Source organism: Periplaneta americana, chromosome 6 (assembly GCF_040183065.1).
Source record: "Periplaneta americana isolate PAMFEO1 chromosome 6, P.americana_PAMFEO1_priV1, whole genome shotgun sequence".
Lineage (NCBI taxonomy): Eukaryota > Metazoa > Arthropoda > Insecta > Blattodea > Blattidae > Periplaneta > Periplaneta americana.
In genome coordinates this window covers 18,051,953-18,065,329 of record NC_091122.1, presented here as the reverse complement: position 1 = coordinate 18,065,329, position 13,377 = coordinate 18,051,953, and the positions used below count along the sequence as shown (strand labels likewise).

Here is a 13,377-nt window from a genome sequence, read left to right as displayed (position 1 = left end):
ACCGAAAATCCGGTTTCGCAAACCAGCTATAATGGCTGGAGGGATCATCGTGCTAACTACACGATACCTCCATTCTGGTTGGATGATCGTCCACCTCTGCTTCGGCATGTGGACGTGAGGCCAGCAGCCGGCTGGGCAGTCTTGGCCCTCTACGGGCTGTACCTATCAAAAACTTTAGTACTGTGATGTCACTAAGCAATACTGTATATTAATCGTATTGTTAGCCAAGTTAATACAGAGTGATTTATGAAGAACTGACACATTTCTTTCTTTAATTATTCCGTTGGAAATTCATTCAATGACCCAATTTTAGCACCAAATTAAGCAGAATGTTCTGGAGTTTCGATTCCTTGTCACTAGATGCGCAGATGTTTATGTTTTATTCCTATTGTTGGCAGCCTAAAGCCATATAGGGTTACGGTTGTTCATCAGCTACAGGAACCAGATAAGGATAAAAGATTGAATTATTGTCGTTGGTTTCAGACGTTCATTGTGCAAAATCCTGCCATATTGTCCATCACATGGTTCACAGATGAAGCATGGTTCCATTTATCCGGTTATGTGAACTCACAGAACTCACGCCATTGGGCCATCGAAAATCCACATGTCATCCATGAAGCACCTATGTACCCGGTTAAAATCGGAGTTTGGTGCGCAATATCCGCACAGAGAATAGTGGGGCCAATTTTTTTTTTAACCAGACTGTGAACACTGCAGAGTACCGACTGATTTTCATGGAGTTTTTTGAGCAACTGGACGATGTAGAGCTGAGTCAAGGATATTTTCAGCAAGATGGCGCTACATGCCATACATCAAATGAATCCATGGAACTAATTGCAAGTTTCTTTGACGACCGAATAATTTCCAGGAACCTGTGGCCACCGAGATCTCCGGATTTGACAACACCGGACTTCTTTCTATGGGGTTACTTAAAAGACAGGGTTTACGCCACACGTCCCCAGACATTGGACGATCTGAAGCACAACATCACACAGGAGATTCAAGCTATTGACAACAGAGTCCTCCAACGAGTGGCCAGTAACATGGAACGACGTGTTGAGTTGTGCCTTATGCAGGATGGAGGACATTTTCAACATTTGCTATAGAGGTAAATAATCTCCCAAAATTCCTCTACATTTTAGGTATAATAAGTTGTCGCTAGCACAATTCGTTTTGAAACAATTAATGAAAGAAATGTGTCAGTTCTATATAAATCACTCTGTAGTTAAAAATCAAGGAAGCCAGTCATTGAATGTGATTACCGTCCATATTGTGCACAAATATCTTGATGATGGCGATAATGGCAATCCTCTATTTACAAACTAAATTCCGTTACTCTAAGGAATACTGCATTGGTAACCCCTGAGTTCAGGTTCAGTAGTTAAATAAATGGTGGAATGGGACCCGGTTTTGATGTCTATTATGAAGGCGCATCTATAGCAAACAACCTGGCAACTGAAGGCGGAATTAATCCGCCTACCAACAGCGGCCTGAGAGAATCTGTATTTCCGAGAGAATGCGCCTGTAATGCAGATTACCACAGGAGCACGTGATTACGTATCGAAAGAATGGCCTCTTCCTCACACAAAGAGCGACGTGCTATCAGCTGGTTATGGCTGCACATAAGACAAGCATCGTTCGTTGAGGATTAATCGTAGAGGGTTGGCATGGCAACGTTAACAAGTGAACAGTCGTAATGGAAACCGGATATAATACGTTTATTCCTCGTTTCTCATTTACACGATGATACAAAGCAGCCTTTTCCAGAAAGTTTACGTTCTACGTCAACAGGATAATTGTGTATGTGTATGAGCGAGAGCTAGTGAGATGAGATACCGTCACAATAGAGGACTACTATTTCACGGCTAATTGGCAGGCGAGAGTTGACTACAAACACATTTTGCGCTGTGATGAGTGTTTGTTTAGTGTTACACATTACATAATTAAATTTCAAACCTGTGGAAAGAAAATGAAACCGGAGGGGCACAAAGAATCCTGTCCCCTAACAGGAGGATCAGGGCAAAATTTGTTAAGTGGATACCTCAATCTGCAGACAGATGTCTCCAATGCAGCATCATGTGAAAGTGCAGAAAACCTCTGATAGAGTGGTCAAGAAACGTATATAGCTAACATCGGGTGAAAAATTGATCTTATGCGGCGACTTTGGCCATCTCCGAGAACGCTTTCAGACGCAGGTTAAGGCTGGTTCACAATAAACCGGGATCGGAAACGGCAACGAGAACGGAAATAATGTTAAAATAAATGTATTTAAATGTGAACGTTCACAATAGTTAAATGTGAATTTTTACATTTAAATACATTTATTTTAAAGTTATTTCCGTTCTCGATGCTGTTTCCGGTTTATTGTGAACCAGCCTTTACGGAGACAGCGCTGAATGAGTGATTCGACAAACCACGAACTATCAATTTAAAATATTATTAAATACATGTAGCACGTATGGGCGAATCCAGAAATGCATATAGTGTGTTAGTTGGGAGGCCGGAGGGAAAAAGACCTTTAGGGAGGCCGAGACGTAGATGGGAAGATAATATTAAGATGGATTTGAAGGAGGTGGGATATGATGGTAGAGAATGGATTAATCTTGCTCAGGATAGGGACCAATGGCGGACTTATGTGAGGGCGGCAATGAACCTCCGGGTTCCTTAAAAGCCAGTAAGTATTAAATACAGAGTGATTCAGAAGTCCGGCACCATAGACAAACTTCATTATTAGTGCAGATAGTGCATTAATCATTTATGGACATCGTAGTTTAGGGATATTCCATAATGCTTTGGATTGGTGTTGAGTTGAATTTTATTTCACACATGACCAACATTTCAATACACTTCATGAATAAAACAAACAGTACCTGTAGTAAGTTTTAATAAATTTATTTTATCAATCGTTACATTATATTTACCTTGTATAAATCACTAACAAGTTCAACTTAAGAACACGTTCTTGCTGACTCAAGTGCATTGCTATAAAAATTACAAACGAATCAATATTTATTTATATTTTATGTCCACATCTGTACCTGTGTAATGGACATTAAATTACTGGTACTGAAAAGAAGGAAAAAAAAAAACAAAAAGATCTTGTTCTACTATTAAAAGTGGAATAAATGACTGAGAAGAAACGAGATACCTCGTTTTTGCTGCTATTATTTTCCATTATGAATTTTACTGTTGAAACAAAATAGACTGAGTAGAAAAAGAGAATACGTTCTCGCCGATTAATTTCCATTATGAATTCTACAAGTGAAACAAATTATTTGAAAAAAAAAACTAAAAAATTCATTTGCTGTTTAATTGCAATTATAAATTTTACAAGTGAAACAAAGAACTTGAGAAGAAACAGGTTAATGTGTTCTTTCCGATTGAATTACATTAAGAAAGATAGAAGTGCGACATATATTTGATAAGAAATAACAGTGTTCTCGCTGATTAACTTCAATTTTTAATTTTATACGTAAAATAAATGGCAAGGAACAAAAGAATGCTCTCTTGCCACTTAATTATTACCGGTACTTTACATTTTACAAGTGACACAAATGCGTTCTTTTCTATTAATTCTTATTTTAAATTTTACAAGCGACACAAATGGCAAAGGAAACAAGAGAATGCATTCTTTCCGATTAATTTTTATTTTGAATGTTACAAACGAAACAAATGACAAAGGAAATAAGAGAATAGGCCTACGTTCTTCCCGATTAATTTCCATTATGAATTTTATAAATGAAACAAATGACTTGAGAAGAAACGAAAGAATTCATTTGCTATTTAATTACAATTATAAATTTTACAAGTGAAACAAAGAACTTGAGAAGAAACAGGTTAATGTGTTCTTGCTCATTGAATTCAATTAAGAACTGTACTAGAAATGTGACACATATTTGATATGAAATAAGTGTTCTCGCTGATTAACTTCAATTTTTGTTTTATACGTGAAACAAATGACAAATAACAAAAGAATGCTCTCTTGCCGATTAATTCTTACCTGTATTTTACATTTTACGTGGCTAGCATACATTTTACAAGTGACAAATGCGTTCTTTTCTATTAATTCTTATTTTAAATTTTACAAGTGACACAAATGGCAAAGGAAACAAGAGAATGCATTCTTTCCGATTAATTTTTATTTTGAATGTTACAAACGAAACAAATGACAAAGGAAATAAGAGAATAGGCCTACGTTCTTGTCGATTAATTTCCATTATGAATTTTACAAATGAAGCAAATGTCTTGAGAAGAAACGAAAGAATTCATTTGCTATTTAATTGGAATTATAAATTTTACAAGTGAAACAAAGAACTTGAGAAGAAACAGGTTAATGTGTTCTTGCGGATTAAATTCCATTAAAAATGTAGAAATGTGACGCATATTTGATAAGAAATAATCGTGTTAATTTTTAATTTTACAAATGACAAAGAACAAGAAAATGCTCTCTTGCCAATTAATTCTTATCTCTATTTTACATTTTATAAGTAACACAATCGGCGAAATAAGAAAATGTGTTATTTCCAATTAATTTTTATTTTGAATTTTACAAGGGACACAAATACAAAAGAAACGAGAGAATGCGTTCTTGCCGATTAATTCATATTTAGAATATTTATACAAGTGAAGCGAGTAACATCAGAAGGAACAGAGAACTTGTTGTTGCTAATTCCCATCCATGATTTTACATGAAATTAATAACAAAGAAAGAATACCACAAGTGAAAAAAATGCGTGAGGAGTTCCCATGCATGATTTTACATGAAATTAATGACATAGAAAGAATATCACAAGTGAAACAAATGCGTGAGGAGTTTCCATGAATGATTTTACGTGCAATGAATGACAAAGAAAGAATACCACAAGTGAAACAAATGCGTGAGGAGTTCCCATGCATGATTTTACATGAAATTAATGACAAAGAAAGAATACCAAAAGTGAAACAAATGCGTGAGGAGTTCCCATGCATGATTTTACATGAAATTAATGACAAAGAAAGAATACCACAAGTGAAACAAATGCGTGAGGAGTTCCCATGAATGATTTTACATGAAATTAATGACAAAGAAAGAATATCACAAGTGAAACAAATGCGTGAGGAGTTCCCATGCATGGTTTTACATGAAATTAATAACAAAAAAAGAATACCACAAGTGAAACAAATGCGTGAGGAGTTCCCATGCATGATTTTACATGAAATTAATGACAAAGAAAGAATGCCACAAGTGAAACAAATGCGTGAGGAGTTCCCATGCATGATTTTACATGAAATTAATGACAAAGAAAGAATACCACAAGTGAAACAAATGAGTGAGGAGTTCCCATGCATGATTTTACATGAAATTAATGACAAAGAAAGAATACCAGAAGTGAAACAAATGCGTGAGAAGTTCCCATGCATGATTTTACATGAAATTAATGACAAAGAAAGAATACCACAAGTGAAACAAATGCGTGAGGAGTTCCCACGCATAATTTTACATGGAATTAATGACAAAGAAAGAATACCACAAGTGAAACAAATGAGTGAGGAGAACAAGAGGGCGTGTCCTAGCTGTTCAGTTGCCATGATAAAGTTTAAAGTTGTATAGATGACTTTTCCGGAACAAGAAGTACCCACCCTTGCGGTTTGGATGCCATTATGAATTTTAAAAGTTGAATATACGGCAGAATAAGCTAAGAACAACTTCTTGCTAATTAAATTCCATTATTACTTTCAAAAGTGATATAAATTTGAGAATATACAAGAAAACGTGTTCTTATTGATTATACTGCTTTGTACATAAGCTTACATAAATTTGAAACAACGCATTTGTTGAATTTCTGACATTGAACTACACATTTCAATAAAGTTTCAAAATTTGAACAAAACAGTACGTAAACAAAAGGTCGCAAAGGTCACCAAGTGCAATGAAGCCAGCAGGGTTACTACACATCTCTGGATGCGTCGTTCGCGTGCGTGTCGTTAGAGCTGGCTCGTGTTGGTCCGTGCGCCGTCCGCAAGTGGCACAAGAGCTCCAAGGTGGTGCCTTTCCAGCAGCACTGCTGGCTGTTATCCTCGGAGTCCGCGACTTCGCACTCCACCAGCTTCCTGTACGGACAGATATTCTCGTGTGCAGACACCTGCTGGATGTTCATCTGCTCTTCGCATCCAGAGCGCCAGTTCTGACATCTAGCCGGGAGTATCTTGGAAACAGACTCCGCGAATAAATTCAAACTGTCTGTTACCTCGGACCTGCAACAATTATTCATAAACACGTCTTGTTTACATTTTTTTATAATTTATTACTTGAATGTATGTATGTATGTATGTATGTATGTATGTATGTATGTATGTATGTATGTATGTATTCACACTGCAAATGGGTATATACCCGGTGGCAGTGGTAACTAATTACACTCAATAATGACAATTAATAATAAACACAATTAATAATAATAATAATACTAATAATAATAATTAATAATAATAATAATTAATAATAATAATAATTAATAATAATAATAATTAATAATAATAATAATAATAATAATAATAATAATAATAATAATAATAATAATAATATAATTTATTTCCAAGAAATAGTCTGCCCAGGCATCATGGGTTGCCAAAAACACAGAATAACACGCATATAAGAATAGTAACGATTACAGTAAAATAGATGAGTCAAATTGAAATGTGAACTAGGAGCTTAAATTTAAGAAATAATAAATTTGTACATACAGACGTGGACAAATTATTAACAAAATTGACGATTTTTATGATAATTCTGTTTACAAAATTTGACTTTTCAATTTAGACTACAGTTGACAAATTTGGATATTTCCATCATTACAGTAGACAGAAATATGAAAAAATGTCAACTGTAGTTTAAATTGAAGAGTCAAGTTTTGTAAAAATATATAATAAAAATATTCAATTTTGTTAATAATTTGTAAATTAGCAAAAATGTCAACTGCATTGAAGAGTCAAATTTTGTAAAAATAAAAAAAAATAAAAAAAAATCTTCAGGTTTGCTAATAATTTGGAAATATCCAAAATTTCAACTGTAGTCCAAATTGAAGAATCGAATTTTATAAAAGTATACAATAAAAACCCTCAGTTTTGCTAATAATTTATAAATATGCAAAAATATCAAATATAGTCCAAATTGAGGAGTTAAATTTTTAAAAATATACAACACAAATCTTCAATTTTGCTAATAATTTGGAAATACACAAAAATGTCAACTGTAGTCTAAATTGAAGAATCATATTTTGTAAAAATATAGTTTATAATAAAAATCTTCAATTTTGCTAATAATTTGTCCACGTCTGTATATTTGTAACAATCACACACTAACGAATAGAAAAGGGGGGGGGGATTATGATATTCCGTATAAATGTTTTTTTCAGAATTGCCACAGACCCTTTAATGGTTGAAGTAATTATTTTTGGAATGATGTCATGGATTCCAAATGTTTGATAGTGTTTACAGTTGATCGTGGGATGGTGCCCCTCTCTCCGATCATTAAGCCATGTACTTCCCAGGTGCCTTCCATCTGATATTTTTCTCGAAAATACGGAATAGTAGGCTCATAAATTTGTTGTTTCTCTTTGTTGACCTCGGATGGTTGGGTCTGGCTCATCTCAAATCTAACAGTTGGGTCCAGTATAAAGCCTTTACTATTATTAGTCTCGTCTAGAGCCACGATGTCCGCCCTTCTAATTCCGCCGCCTTCAGACGCAACGCAGTGCACCTCTTCATGGACCTCGAAGGATTTGTTTCTAAGGGCTTGTGCTATTAGTTTTCGGATGTCATGATGGCGTGAATTTCTCAGGAGTTCTCCATGCTGACAGGATCCTAGGATGTGTGCTAATGTTTCAATCTCGTTGCAGTATCTGCAACGGAAACCGTCCAAGGATCTCGCATGAAGACTTCTCACTGGTGCTACGTTAGCATTCATCTTAATTACGTCCCGCCATTCAGAGGAAGACAGACCCTCCTTAGAAAAAATCCATTTATTTCCGGGAGCATATTCTTGAAATAATAATAATAATAATAATAATAATAATAATAATAATAATAATAATAATAATAATAATAATAATAATAATAATAATAATAATAATAATAATAATAATAATAATAACAGGGAGCATCCTAAATTAAATGAAGCAGGATCACTTAAAATAACGTTTAAAGTAAATTTAATTTGTATCTTAACCGTAAGTTCGAACTAAAACCCACGAGTACGATATATTCATACATGCACAAGTGCCTTTCAGCACTACACTCATTTCGCTGACAACTCACTCGCTACACTGGAACTACGACACATTTCGCGGATTCTATCCTGATTTCACTAAAACTTCAAAAACATTTCACTGTTCAAATATTTTGCACTGCCACTATAAACTATAAAGCTTCACTGATAGAAACACACTTCATTGACACAACACACTTCACTCTTCACTGACACAAAACACTTCAAATAACAAAATACCAATTACACCCTTTAAATAGTGTGTACGAGTATAATACACTATCGTCTATTAGTAAAGTCCTTAAGCCTATTTTTAAATACGTTTCTGGTTATAAATGTTCCACATCACAAAACTACAATGTTTGTTTAAGATCTGTGCAATAAACAGGGTGTTAATGAACAACGTTGCAATATTTTCTCGGAGTACAGTGGGGTCCTAGACAAGAAACTTCAGATACAAAACTCATGATCTATATCATATTTCCACGTTATAACTAAGAAACTAATTTCTAGTTCCTACCCATTTTGTTTGTTACGTTCTAGATGTGTGCCATTCAGATACCTCTATGTTTCATGTACATAGGGTTTTCTTAGTATAATTCTATCGGACCTAAAACGCCTAAATGAACCATAAAATCCTATGAATTTCTAAGAACTGTCGTGCTTTTTTTAGTATTTTACGTATATTTGAAATAAAAATCCGGTACTAAAAATGCAAAAGTAACCAAAAATACTACGATTACAGCCTGAAACATACCAAGTTGAGTGACATAAATAATAGGCCTCCTTATCTTAAATAAAGAAGTTTAATATTCTGATTCTTCCATTTCATTGTGTATTTCACTTCTGGTAGTGTGGAAGAGAAGACCTCATGGCCTTAACTCTACCAAAACAAAACCCAACCAAGCAACCAACCAAAACAAAACAAAACCCAACCCAACCAACCAAAACAAAACCCAACCCAACCCAACCCAACCCAACCCAACCAACCAAAACAAAACCCAACCCAACCCAACCAACCAAAACAAAACCCAACCCAACCCAACCCAACCCAACCCAACCCAACCCAACCCAACCCAACCCAACCCAACCCAAACAAAACCAAACCCAACCAAACCCAACCAAAACAAAAACAAAACCACACCAACCAAAATAAAACAAACACCAACACCAACCCAACACCCAACCCCCAACCCCAACACACCAAATAAAATTAAATAAATAGAAATTTAAATCAAAATTAAATAAATAGAAATTAAAATTGAATAAATTTAAATTAAAATTAAAATTAATAAATTAGTTTTAAATTAACTATAAATAAAAATTGAAATAAATAAAATTAAATATAAATAATTAAATAATTACATAATTAATTAAATTATAAATTAAATAATTAACTAAATAATGAAATAAATAAGTAAGTTAATAAATAAACAAACAAATTTTATTGCAGTGTACGACCATATAATATATTCGCTGACAAAATCGTCTTGCCAGGTCTCTCACGCAATAACATTCTACTAACTTCAAGCTTTACTTAGCCTACATGTCTCAAAACAATCAACTTATATAAATTGATAGGTACCTCATAATCCTAATGAGGAAAAATGGTAAAATCGCAACAATTTTTCCAACAATTGAGTTCGATTAGGACACTAATGTAGTGGCGTGCAGTCCTATTAGTCTGTAAATGTTGCAGATTAGGATGGCCGCTAAATTATGAAAACGTTGATGGGTTAGACTATTAGCAGTCTTGTATCTCTCGACCTCTAAGAAGGTGTGAAGTCATTCTAATATAAATTGTAATAATTCTATTTCTAACTAAGAGTACCAAATTACAATTGGTTTCTTGAATACCCTTTAGCTTTTCCATTTTACGTAGGTGATCTTCGGTTCCTCAAACTACCCGTGCAAGACCTTTACATACTCATTAAAAATTTGCGGCGTTGTTCATTAACACCCTGTATTAAATGAAATGTAATGTCATCGGGTGCCTTTCCACGTTTCAGAATTGAGTTCTATACTTACTTGCAGCTTTGACATTTCTTCCGGTCTTTGGTTACGCAACGGCTGCAAACATTATGGCCATCCATGCAGATATAGATTGGACTCTGCATGACTCTACCGCATTTTGGGCATTCCATTAAGTCTTGGAGTTTCTTCAGGTCGTCCAACGTGAACGCCAAATATTCTTGACTTCTGTCTCGAGCTTCACCCTCAGCCATGGCTCTGTCTCTCCTATAAAAAAATCATTTGCATGTCACACAGTAACGAGAAATATTTATTTAAATCTGAGGTAAATCTCTTTAAGTACTGGTTCTGTCCTTCCGACAAGAAACTATTCCAAAAATCCCCGATTTTTGCCTCAAAAATTAAAACACTTAGAGAAAATTAGCGGAAAGCGCTAAAATTTCCAAAAAAAAATAAAAGTTGAAGGAAAAAATCTGGAAAACTCCTAATTTTCGCATGTAACTTAAAAATGCAAAAAAATAAAGTCACAAAAAATTAACGCTTTCCGCTCATTTTTTCGAAGTGTTTTAATTTTAGGGCAAAAATCTTTTCTTTGACATTTTTTTTTTGTCGAAAGGACAGAACCAGTACTTGTAGACATTTACTCAAATTTCCAATCTGCATTCAAACTTTAATCACAATTTTCACATACGTATTTATCACTCGAAACACCACGCAACCCTTCTTCATCCTTACATAACCATATAAATTCCTTAGCAGGTATACTGCAGTCTCCATACAAATCATCATCACGAAACGTATAAATACACGCTCCTTCATACTGCCCTCCTTCCATCGCCAGTACTAATGTCAAAGTGACAGAAACATAAGGAAAACAACGAATATCGAATTAATATTACGTCATCAAATATCGACTTGTACACGTCTAGCTCGCGATAGAATCTTGCGCGGACTTGTTAATAAAAACCTGAGCTATCCAAACCTAACCTTCACGTAAATATCACTCCAATCGAATTAATGTTACTTCATCAAATATCGACTTAAACACGTTTAGCTCGCGATAGAATCTTGCGCGAACTTGTTAATAAAACCGGAACTATCCAAACCTAACCTTCACGTAAATATCACGCCAATCGAATTAATGTTACTTCATCAAATATCGACTTAAACACGTTTAGCTCGCGATAGAATCTTGCGCGGACTTGTTAATAAAACCGGAACTAACCAAACCTTCGTATATGCAAGATGTGTAACCACAGCACGAAGGAAACTGATTTGATCTGGAATGTAAACGTTAAATAAATTCACGTAATAAACATCACGGCATCCCGACACTCCATGACAGGTGAGCGCATGCGCCACAGCGAAACCGTTCCTGTCCTCTTATAAAAAACGAAATGATTCACCACAATTTTCTAATCGGCCGATATCCATAAGCACGTAAATATAATAAATCTGAACTAAGATTCTTTTCTGTTCACTTTCTACGTTTCCAATTAGAAATAATAATCACAAACTTTAAAAACATTAAATTCATAAAAAGAAACCGAAACCAGTACTTATAGATAGGCCTAATTACCCCGAAATTCGCCTTACAACTGAGAAAAATCTTTTCCACTTCACGATTTTCGAACTTTTTTTTTCCCCCCCACGAACGAAGGTTTTGTGCTCGATTTTCGAAAAATAGTACAAAAAATTTCGGAAACACACAATTTCGACTGTAACCTAAATTACTCTGATTGCCATCAAGCAGTAAACATCGCATGCCAAAAAACGTAACATTACACTACCGTCCAAAACTACGTAAAACTTTAGAAATCTAAAACATGTAAAACCATAATCCTTGGCGTAACAGTCTACGCATATAAATAATGATAATAATTATACTTGCTCAGAACTTCTAAGATTCATGGAGAAATTTTCCTCCAGAATTGATGAAAAATGCATAATCTAGAATTCGAAAATTCCGGAACAGATTTCTTTAATTATGGCACGGGACAGGACAGCCTTATTACTATCTTAAGGAAACCATTAGAAGAATATTTTTTCATATCCCGTAAAATGCATTGCTCTAGTGAGGGTCTGAACCGCGACATTCTTGAGTTAATACCAACGACGAATTGAACAAGATTGCAAACGAGTTCGATAAACGCCCTAGATTTTCTAATGGCCAACGACAGTTAAATATCGCATGTCCTACATTAATTACTTCTCTTAAGATACACCCATACTCCCCACTTACTATAAACCAAAATAAAAATAAAATATTCAACTAAACACAACTGTAGTTTCATTCCCGAAACTGCGTAACTTATTCATACCGGTTTATCCTTGGTACAAAGCACATTTTATTTTGTTTTGAATTCATCCATGAACTTGATCGTAAATATAAGAAACAACCTGTATATCGTAAAATTACCTTTGCTTATTGCAATTTAAAGACAACTTTTATTTTTTATGTTCTCAGTGATTTATTTTTTAGAGTAAAATGCAATTTTATGTGATTAGTTCTGCAGTGCTTGGGAAAAGTGGCATAAGTCAGTTTCCACAAACATTTTTTATTAATTTATTGACGACTTACGGAACATCTGCTCGCTTGGGAAAAGAGACATAAGTATTTCTCCCATTACAATAATTCACACAGAAGAAAATCAAATCGACATAAACCAGTGTGAAGGCAGTTTTTTTTTTTTTTTTGCCTTCTCCTGTAAAATTAACATTTTTGACTTGTGCCACTTTTTCCGAGCACTACAGAGTTAAAATTACTTGTTTTATTCAAGTGAGAAAATAAATTTTACCTATAAGCCTATGCTTGCTATTAGGTCTGCAGCCATGTCGTGAGAAAATACATTCATGCATAGAGTTCAAATTCGAAAATATTAAAAGTTCTGAATATTTTGCACTAGATATTATTTGCTTTTATAACCATATCTTTTATATTGTACTTGAGTTTTAAACAGAATTTATGGAAATATTAATATTTTATTTAAATAACTGACCGCTTTTAACCAAATAACATGTTTCAAAATTAACCTGCGGTTACTTTCACAATGCAACGTATATCCTCTTACGCAAACTTCCTGGTTATAAACTCTCGGTCCTATAACTCTTACCTTCTCAACTCAACAGATGAACTACGCACTTGGAACTAAACTAACTGC

At 34.4% G+C, this 13,377-nt stretch overlaps 1 protein-coding gene across 1 annotated transcript; it reads right to left on the bottom strand.

Moving 5' to 3' along the window:
* Nucleotides 1-3,898: 3,898 nt before the first annotated feature.
* On the bottom strand, nucleotides 3,899-13,377 carry LOC138702183 (uncharacterized). The gene is made up of 3 exons (XM_069829788.1): nucleotides 13,330-13,377; nucleotides 10,274-10,483; nucleotides 3,899-6,234 (listed from the first exon to the last, which is right to left on the bottom strand). Exons 2-3 carry the CDS (start codon nucleotides 10,468-10,470, stop codon nucleotides 5,928-5,930), a joined length of 504 nt encoding a protein of 167 aa, XP_069685889.1. The 5' UTR covers nucleotides 10,471-10,483; nucleotides 13,330-13,377; the 3' UTR covers nucleotides 3,899-5,927.

What these genes read in the sequence shown, in the direction of transcription:
- LOC138702183 (XM_069829788.1), bottom strand. Translation starts at nt 10,470, where the DNA reads ATGGCTGAGGGTGAAGCTCGAGACAGAAGTCAAGAATATTTGGCGTTC. An exon ending in AAGAAATGTCAAAGCTGCAA is followed by an intron (nt 6,235 to 10,273) that starts GTAAGTATAGAA and finishes TAATTGTTGCAG; the next exon opens with GTCCGAGGTAACAGACAGTT.